The 10,304-nt window shown below is 41.1% G+C and overlaps 1 protein-coding gene across 1 annotated transcript in view; it reads left to right on the top strand.

Moving 5' to 3' along the window:
- The window catches only part of TMBIM6 (transmembrane BAX inhibitor motif containing 6), a 17,178-nt gene extending 7,991 nt beyond the window's left edge, over positions 1-9,187 (top strand). Inside the window, 9 exon segments of the mRNA XM_006927000.3 lie at positions 1-25; positions 385-493; positions 2,867-2,987; positions 4,209-4,257; positions 4,362-4,459; positions 4,668-4,747; positions 5,203-5,303; positions 5,970-6,045; positions 7,142-9,187. The exon segment at positions 1-25 is cut by the window's left edge and continues 13 nt beyond it. Coding sequence (XP_006927062.1) covers positions 1-25; positions 385-493; positions 2,867-2,987; positions 4,209-4,257; positions 4,362-4,459; positions 4,668-4,747; positions 5,203-5,303; positions 5,970-6,045; positions 7,142-7,165 — 683 coding nt within the window. The 3' untranslated portion in view covers positions 7,166-9,187.
- Positions 9,188-10,304: the final 1,117 nt, after the last annotated feature.

The following is a 10,304-nucleotide window of genomic DNA, read 5'->3' as shown; positions in this document are numbered from 1 at the left end:
ATGCGCTTTTAAAATTTTCCCACATGTAAGTGTTTTGACCTTGACTACAGTTTCTTATTGCTTTTCCTTTCATATCTGGCTTCTTTTCCCTGGTTTATTAACTTTACTAGAATCCCAAATATATGACAAAAGCACCAAGATTCTAAGGGCTGCTGTGTAGTCATTGGAAAGCCACTTAGATATTCTAGTTTTGATACTGATTATTCATAATTTGGGGCTTTTGGCTCTTCCCCAGCAATCTCCTCTGTTAACCTATTTTCAAAACAGTTTTTTTTTTTTTAAATTTAATATGATTTTTATATATTTCCTGGAAAGGAGAAGAGAGAGAAGAGATGAGATTGGATTGGTCCTAAAGTGATGGCTGTTATTAACATTCTTTCCTAGAACCCCCTCTACACAGCAACACCTGAAGAAGGTCTATGCCAGCTTTGCCCTTTGTATGTTTGTGGCAGCTGCAGGGGCTTATGTCCATGTGGTCACTCATTTCATTCAGGTAAGAGCAGTTTTCTCTCCTAGTTACTATTGTACAAATTGTAATTGGAAGAAACTAGCTCATCAGGGTAGTACAAGCCTCTGACTGTCTTTAATCTTTTTCAGTAGTCCGGGATCTGAACTCAGCCAAAGCCAGCCATTAAATCAGGACATGTAGAGCCATTTAAATTTTCTGGTAACGCTGCCCTGTCTAGATACTGAAGTGTCTAGATACAGAATGTCTTAACTCTGACACTAGTGTGTTGCTTACATATAAGACTCTCTACTGAGTAGAAGCATGACATACATGCTGGGGTTCTTCTGCACAGTTGCCTTTTTATCTTTTCCTCCATTTCTCCTCTTTTTTTTTTTTTTTTGGTCTGAATGACTGTGGAATACTTGGATGGAAAACACCGATTGTATGATTAATTACCAGGACAGGCAAGGTTGAAATCTTTAAGGATTTGTCCCATTTTATCTGCATGGTTGAGTGAAACCTTTCAATAACACAGTTTTCCTGTGTTGAGGGAGAGTTTGTTTGGTCAGCAGAAATAGAAGGGACGGTTGAGGAATAACCAATAAGTTTGAAGTTCTCACTAGCCAAGGCTTATCCTTTTTAGAGTGTCCACTTTAGTGTAAGTACAGGGATGTGTTGCATTAGCATTGGCACTGCTGTGAACTATTCCTGTGCTTAGGCATCTCCTGCCAGAGGTTGTGTGAAAAGTTACTTTCAATACTCAAAGGATAAGACTTTGATCCGTTGAGTTTAGACTAAAACATATTCTACCTTTTAGGCAAGAGCGGCCCTTTTAAATAATGTAAAATAAAGTTACCCTCATTTATGGATTCCATATTTATGAATATCCCTACCTACTCACTAAAGTTTATTTGTAACCCTAAAATCAATACTTTTGTAGACATTTGCAGTCATGTGGAGCAGCAAAAAATTTGAGTTGCCTGTCCCATGTTCCAGCTGGAGTTGAACAAGGCGACACACTGCCTTAATTCAGGTTCTCAAACTGTAAACAAGTGTCCCTTTCACAGTTTGTTTAGTGGGACATTTTGTATTTTCGTGCTTTTTGTTGGTAATTCTACAGTTTAAAATGGCCCCCAAGCATTGTGCTAAAGTGCCTTTAGTGTTCCTAAGTGAGAGAAGACTGTGACGTGGCTTATGGAGAAAATATGTGTGTTAAATAAGCTTTGTTCAGGCATGAATTATAATGCTGTTGACTGTGAGCTCAATGTTAATGAATGCATAATAGATATCAAAGTGTCTTTAAACAGAAAACACACACAAAACAAAGTTATCTATTGATCAGTTGATGAAAATGTTGTGACCAGGAGCTCACAAGAATCTAACCTTTTATTTCCCCCAGGAGCAATTGTTCAGTATTCATGAATTCATTGTTTATAGTGACTTTATAGAACGTAACTATTATGAAAAACAAGAATTGACTCTATCTTTAAAGGAAAGAAGGAACTTCAGCATGTATATACATCCTTAAAGATTTCTCTTTTTTTCTGATGACTTTTCAAAAAGAATTTTTTTCCTGCTAAAATGAAGGCATGTTCATTGTAGAATTCAGATTAAAGACTAATGATAAGAAGTAAATATAAAACTCCATAATTCCATCACTTAGAAATAACTACATACTGTTAACATTTTGGTGCTTGCCCTCTGTCTCAGTTCATTCAGGCTGCTATCACAAAATATCATAGATTAGGTGGCTTAAACAACAGAGTTCTCATAGTTTCAAAGCTAGGAAGTCCAAGATCAAAGCGCTGGCAGATTTGTTGTATGGTGAGGGTCCACTTCCTGGTTCATGAGTGGCCATTTTCTGGCTGTGTCCTCACATGGTGGAAGGGACAAGGGAGCTCTCTGAATTGCCTTTTATAAGAGCACTTCAAGAAGGCTCCACCCTTAGGACCTAATCACCTTCAAAGACCCTACCTCTAAATACCATCATTTGGGGCTTAGGATTTAAACATGAATTTTTGGAGGGACATAGACATTTAGTCTATAGCACTCTCTCTGTTTTTTTTCCTCTCTGCGTGTGTATATGTATTTGTGTGTATGTGTGTGTTCTACAGATGGGAATGCGCTTCAAGCACATGTCACATTGGTTCTTCTTTCCTATTTCTTGGTCAAGACTCATAGTTTGACTTAGATAGTTGTAGTCTATGGACTCTCTAGGCCAGAAGAGCCTCTCGCATTAACCGTGATCCTAACCTTGTCTTTCAAGGCTTCTAGTTTCTCTCTTCAGCCCCCACTGCCTTTTCCACTGCTCCCAGTTAGAGGTAAATTTGGGAAGATGAATATTTGAATCTAATAAGGTCTCCTTCAAAATAAATTCAGTACTTTCAAGTATTTAATTACAGACTCTGGATTTTACAGGCTGGCCTGCTCTCTGCCCTGGGCTCCCTGGGGTTGATGATTTGGCTGATGGCAACACCTCATAGCCATGAAACTGAGCAAAAAAGACTGGGACTTCTTGCTGGATTTGCTTTCCTTACAGGTATGTTAAGGGATTGGTCTAACTTGTGGTAAGGGCTGTTTAGTATTTTTTCAGGCAAAGGCCCAAGATTTATATTTATTCTTATTCACCCCAACTTGTATACTTACTATCTACCCTTATATTTGAAAGTATTTGCCTTGTATTGCTTTCTTATGTCATGTAGGTACATCTTGCTTCCTTATCCAGAGGGTAAGCTCTTTGTAACTAGTGACTGACTTCTACTTTTGTATTAAAAAATAAGCGTTGTGTACTTGAATCACGAGCTTAAATAGTGTTACTTGTTAATGGTAGACGTGGGACTAAACGAGGCCCAAGAATCTGACTTCGTTGGACTCAACACTGGCAACTATCATAGGGGCATCTGTTCTGAATCTTACAGTTAGCTAAAGCCATACATTGAGATCTATCACACAGGGCACTTTGCTGATTCTCAAGAAAATAATTAAAAGCACGGTACTTCTAGAATTATCATTAAGGGAAACAGGACTAAAACTACATAATAAAAATACTTGCAAAGCAACATTTGAGTTAGTACAACTCATTCTGAGTGAGTCTAATCTATACCATGTTGAAGAAATTATAGAAAGGCAAAGATTTAGAGATTAAGATTTTTCAGATCGGGGAAAGCTAGTTTTTGAAGGCATTAAGGGGTGGAATAATCAGGAGAAAGAGTATCCAAAGTAGAGGAAATGTTAGAGCCAGAACAGGTTGCTGCTGTGCCCTCCTGTTGGCAAGTGTTCATGTGCAGAACTGGTCTGGCCTTTTTTGCTACAAAATGGGTCAGTCCTGCATGACTGCAAGGATGCTGGCCACAAGGCTCTGCTTTACTCTTAATCCTTTAATTCTAATCTAATTCCTGACCTGGCCTACGTTACAGGCTCACATCCCTTCTCTCCAGGGTTTTGCAAACAGATGTTTGACATGCCTGTTTCATTTTTCCTGATCTCTATTCCTCCTGGGGTCATCCATGATTTTCAGCTAAGAGGACAATTTTGCAGCTCTGTTTATAATGAGTTATTTATTTATGTTTCTCGAAAACAAGGAGAATAGAAGAGATTTAATTACTTTAGTCCTCATGGTTTTTTGTTTGTTTGTTTGTTTTTGTTTTTTTTTTTAGATAGGAGCTTAGACATGGCTAATGCTATTAATGATCAGCTTTTGGATGAGGGTCCTCTTCAAGAATTGATGGAAACATTGTGTTCTGGGGTTTTTGTTTTCTAGGTGTTGGTCTTGGCCCTGCTTTGGAGCTGTGCATTGCCATCAACCCCAGGTAACTATTGTAGAAGTGTCTTGTTTTCCTATTTTTATGAATGTACCTACTAAATACAGACTGTATTCTTATAGCCCTCAATCTGATGGTCTTTACCTTAATAGCATCCTTCCCACTGCCTTCATGGGCACAGCAATGATCTTCACCTGCTTCACCCTGAGTGCTCTCTATGCCAGGCGCCGTAGCTACCTCTTTCTGGGAGGTAAGTATGAACTGGAAACGGAGAGAGAGTCTCTAGCCAGGATTTTCACGAGGGCTATTTCCCTGAACCACCGCCCCCCCTCCCCCAACTTCTTGTGACTATTGGGTTGAAATAGAAAGCCTTCATTTTGCGGGGAACATAGGAATGGCCTTAATGGTATTGCTTTACTTGGGCTTCTCTCAAGACAGCTTTTTGTTATTTCTTATAGGTATCTTGATGTCAGCCATGAGCCTGATGCTCTTGTCTTCCCTGGGGAATCTTTTCTTTGGATCCATTTGGCTTTTCCAGGTAAGACTTTGCATATAATTTTCTAGTGGCCATTTGCCTCTCACTTCTTTTTCTTGCTTAACCCTAAAGCAAGATAGACCAAGAATCCTCCATAATGCTCACCTTTGTTGGGCAGTGCTCTTGGAGCCTTCTGCTGTCAGTGAAAGTTCAGATTAAACGAGTTAGACGTTGCTAAGGAGAAGACGGTTTGCTCAGAGATCATTTTTCTAAGGCCAGTCCAGCAGCAGCAGCTTGTTAAAAATGATTGAAGCTCTTCCAGTGACCTAAAAAGTAAATGCAAAATTGTGCCAAGGGAAGTAATATGGTCTTCACCATAGGCTCAGTTCCCAAGAATGTTAATGTGTCAGTGGTGTTAGCATTTGATGTACTTTCAAGTGGCCAAGAGCCAGAAAGAAGTATCGCCTTTTTCCCTACGGTGTCTACCATAATGTAACCTCATCTCATTCTTTTGTTAGGCAAACCTATATTTGGGGCTGTTGGTCATGTGTGGCTTTGTCCTTTTTGATACCCAACTCATTATCGAAAAGGCTGAAAATGGAGATAAGGATTATATCTGGTGAGTGTGAATACTGGTCTTTAATGAGAATGAAGGGTGTGGCACACTGCTCAATTCCACAGCTTTTTTCTGAATTCTGGGGACCATCCTTTGCCTGATCCACCTTTTTGTCCACATTGGTAGGGATAAGAGTGGAGCAGATGGCATAGGCTGAACTTAAATGGGCAAGCTTCAGAGGCGTATGTGGCAGGATACCCATGGTTTTGGAACTATGCACCAAATAGCATACTTTCCCTCAGTTCCTGAAAGACATCAGATTTTTAAAAATTAATAATATGTATTTATATACACATACTTTTAATAGTGGTTACCTCTAGGCAGAAGAGAGAGAAAGGGATTTTCCACCTTTTATTCTACTTTTGTATACTTTAGCACATATAATTTTTTAATTGTATATAATTTTTCATGTTTTGATCCTCAAAGTTAGTGGTAGTTCAGGGTTCAGAGTTGGGCCTCTATAGAGTCTAAAGTCAATGTTTCTTTTCTCTGCTACATGGCTTCATTGTGTTGAAAGGATCTCAGACACCAGAGTTTTATACTTCCTTAGTTGGTGGTGGAATGTTGGAGAAGCTGACTCATGGGGTGGAGTTTTTATGTTTTGCATCTTTGTGGGTTTATAGATAAAGGAAAGTAGGAAGTACAATTTGTAATCTGGTTCTCTTTCAGGCACTGCGTTGACCTCTTCTTAGATTTCGTTACTCTCTTCAGAAAACTCATGATGATCCTGGCTATGAATGAGAAGGTCAGTCAGCCCACCACCCATCGAGAGATGAGAGAATGGCTGCTCCTGAGCTCAGCACCTGTGTATACTTCAAATCTGAAAACTTGTTTATACCCTGTGTAGGTTCAGGGTTACTATAAGGCAGGCCACTTGAGAAGAAGTAAGCCAGAAGTCTTTAGCTGATGGAGACAAAGGAACAAGTGAAAACAATTCTTTTTTAAAAAAAAAAAACTAATCCCTAAGATTAGTATCAAAGGCAAAAGAGTTCAGCGACAGCAAGAAACAATCTACTATAAGAAGAATTCAAGGCTATAAAGATAGTCATGACTCAGAAAAAGATATTCTAGGCGATTTGTAGAATATTGGCAACCAGCTTTTGTAAATATATTTCAAAAGTGGACCAATTTTATCCATTGTTGGTCTTAATTTTTTCCAAAGAAGCATTCTCTATACAGTTAGTGAGTGTCAAACGTAGTCTACTGCAGCAGGAGGGGAACAAATGAAACCACGAGCTTTTCTTACAGACATCATGGAACAAGAGACAGTGCAGTGGTGGTCGAAGCTGATGACTAGATAGGATCAATGGTTCTCACCAAGCGGATGCCCCCGTGTCAGTCAAAGCAACTCAACTTTCATTTCTTTAATACACTGGGCTTCCACCCAAGATTGAATGAAGAGTTCCACTGGACTAGATTATTTCTGAATGTTGGTTTATGCCCAGGATTTATGCTTCCTTCTCAGGCCTAATGGAAAGTCAGCCTTGACCTCTCTTTTAGTTCTTTTAGGGTAGATGGCCTATCTGCAGCCTTCACTGGTTGGGATCTGAGCTGTGATGGTTGTGAGTAGCCAAGAGTGATCAGGTAGCCCGCCTAGGTACTCTTGGCGTGGGAGTGGGAACAGCTGCTTAAACTTTATTCTTGTCAAGTCTGTCAGCACCACCAGTGGAAGATTGTTAAGATTCAGTTCCTGCTGCCCTCAGGGAGCATTTCTCATTCCTTTGTGTCATCTTGATCCCTTCCAGTCCCTAACCAGAAGCAGACAGGTATTGGCTCACTGGAGTTTTATTTTGAATGTCAGATAGCAAAAATTAATTGGGTAATTTTTCTCCCATTTCCAGGACAAGAAAAAAGAGAGGAAGTGAAACGACCATCCTGCCTTTCCCAATTTGGCTTCCTCTTCCTTCACCCCCTTATTTCCTCTTTGCACACATTACAGGTGGCGTGTTCTGTGATAATGAAAAGCATCAGAAAAGCTTTTGTACTTTGTGGTTTTCTCTATTTTGAATTTTTTGATCAAAAAAACTAATTAGCAAGATATAGTTTGGAGTTTGGCTTCATATTCCTGGGGTTCTTCCCCACCCCTTTTTCTGCCATCCCCATCCCTAGCCTCTTCTGCTCAGGCAGCCAGTCCACCATAATGAGTGAGACCCGCAAAGGGAGCCAACTCCAGGAGTCTGCTTCCCAGCTGTGCTGTACCAAGTGAATATGAACTGTTGGGTAGAGCCTCCTCGGCCCTTCCTTCTTCGGCACTGTTTGGTTGGTGCACAGTTCCTGTGGGACTGGGCAGTGTCTTTTCCATTGGAAAGAAGTTCGCTGGTCGCATTGTTACTTGCGCTCATTATATCTGAGCTTCTGTCAGCTCCTACAAAGAAAATGAAGAGCCTCTTCTGGTGGATGCTTTGCTTCCTCTGAGCTGCCCAAGTCGCTGCTGTCTGGCAAACACACCTTTCTGCCTTGCCATCACGAGGAATGTGGATTTGTGTGTGTTCCCTTTCCTATCCCTTGTCTAACCCTCAGGGAATCTGACTGCTTTCCATTCCTGGGGTGGAGGATTTCAGCCCAAAGGGAAAACTAATTCCTGTCAGGCATTGATAAAAAAGCTGATTATGTATGGCAAGGTAGAGCAGAGAATTCTCAAATTTCCCCTGGTCTTTTGTTTTGTTTTGTTTTTTGGTTATCACCTTAGTTACTGAGTGGCCTCTACCGGGTGGCTATGATTAAAGGTCCCAGGAGAGGAAGAACAGGGAAGGAGGAATGGTTGAGCCTCTGGGGGTAATCGTAACTGATCCTACCAGACAAACCTAGATAAGGAGTTGTTTGGGACAAAATCCCTCTACTGAGGGGTCCTTTGTTCAGATCAACAGAATGAGGCTATGATGACTTGGGAGGCAGCATTCATAACAGTCCTTTGGTGCATTTTTCGTATATTCCATCCTGGTAATGTCTCACCTGATAATAGGTAGTGTCAAGCCAGAGATTCAGGGCAGGAGATAAGTGTTCATCTTACACATGCACTTTAGTTTTTGGCTGTTCACTTGTTTCCATAAATCTGCAGCCTTCCTAGCAGAGCCCAGGTGACCTGCAAGACACCTGATTCCCTGCAGCTTTGTGGTTTTAAGTGGCAGAGGGCAGTACTAATGGGGATTACCAGCTCCTTTTCTGTGGGTTGCCACAGTCAGGTAGCACAGATGGGCAGGCCTTGGGAGCAGTGTGCCTCTGGCTACTCACAGGGCTTCCGTGTAAGGGGAACTGAGCCATCGAAAGCTCATTGCCAGAAGGACACCATTTTGGCTTTCCCTGTTCACACTCAGTACACAGTTACCTAGTACACTGATTTGACCCAGTGGCTACTGGTCTGCAGTGCACCACATCACTGTGCCATTCCATAAAGTGATTTGTTCCCAGACTCTGTTCCTGGAGTGGCATGCCACCCAGAATGGCTTGCTTCCACAGAGGATACTGCCCTCTGATTTACCTGCTGCCTCCAGCCTCTGGCTTGAGAACTTACTAAAGGGACTTTCTTCCCATTAAACCCCCAATAGCAACTCCATAAATTTGTTGATTCTCTGCTAGGCCTGAGAATCTGAATTACATCACTTGAAGCCAGATTTCATCTCTTGTGCTTTTCTTGCTTGGGATAAAGGAGTTTTTCTTTAGAAACAGTGCCAAGAATGACAAGATACAAAAAACTACTTTTAAAGAAAATGTCTAACAGGTTTTTAATAGAGTAATCACTGTAATTTTCACTTTCTTTTCTAGTTCCTTGGTTTTCAGCTCAGGCTGCATTCTCTAACTCATAATGTGAAGACAAAGGTGTTTTTGATTAAGAAATATATGAAATCTACATAGTCTTAATTTGTAAAAAATAAAATTCATTAACCTTTTCTGGTGTTAGTGTATGTTAAATTCAAGGCCATAGCTGAACATGGGGCTTGGGTACCGTCTGACTTACTAGTCAGATAGTGGGGCTGGGAGTGGGACAAGAATTTCTGCTCTAGGTATGAATAGAAACAAAGACCCACCACTACAACCACTGAGGTGCTCTTTCTGTAGGCCAGCTTGCCACAAAGGTTGGGGATTTTCTCTGTCCAATACATAACCCAGGCCCTTTTCCAGTCCTCCCCTTCCCCAGCCTATATTGTAGGTGTTTTGTGGTAGCATGTGCAGTTGGTTCAGTGGGCAGCCAAGCTTTGGAATTTGAGGATGCATAATAAAAAGGCATAACCAATTTGCTGTAAGTACTATTAGTCACCATTATGGCCACACTATTCCAAGTACTAGGAATCATCAGTGAAAAGCATAAAAATGCTTGTCCTCGTAGTTTATATATGACATAAACCAAAGTTTGCATTACAATCAGGTTATTCCATTTTGGACGTTTGCCCTCTGGTTGACATGTTTGTTGTAGCCACAGAGCTTCTTAGGACTTGACTGGTTCATCCAGGTTACTCCAGTTGACTTCTTTGGACTCTACATACTCCTGTCCCAGCTAAGGATAGCCACTTCTTTTCTCTACTTGGAAAGTGTACCTAAAGCATCTTTTCTCTTGCTGACTTCAAAAAAAGTCAGTCTCAAAGGCTCTTTAAAGCCCAATTTTATCCTTGTGCTGCCTTCTAGTTTAGTTGGGGGGTAGACACAAGGCACAACATAGAGCTCACAATATATCAGGCACTGTGTAAAGTGCTTTTCAGGTTTTAATAGTCTCAATAGCCTGAGAAGGTGGTGTATTTACTACACATGATCAGTAACTTACAAGGTCATGCCAGCAGGCGGCAGCAGATCTAAGGAGAACCCAGGTGTGCTGTCTCTAGATCCTCAGCCCTCACTGTTGCCCAATGTAGGCATCGCTAAGGTTAGTGCCCCCTGGATCGGTGTCATCTTTCCATCCGTACCTTCATTCTGGCTAGGCTACAGCTGGGGTGGAGGGGGAAGCTGTGAGGCAGTTTGGGCAAAATCTCCCCACTCCCAATCTCTATAACCAGAGCAGGAGCATGAACTCCC

This window comes from Pteropus alecto, unplaced genomic scaffold, assembly GCF_000325575.1.
Source record: "Pteropus alecto unplaced genomic scaffold, ASM32557v1 scaffold196, whole genome shotgun sequence".
Lineage (NCBI taxonomy): Eukaryota > Metazoa > Chordata > Mammalia > Chiroptera > Pteropodidae > Pteropus > Pteropus alecto.
Note: the sequence above shows the minus strand (reverse complement) of the source record. Positions and strands in the feature narration are given on the sequence as shown.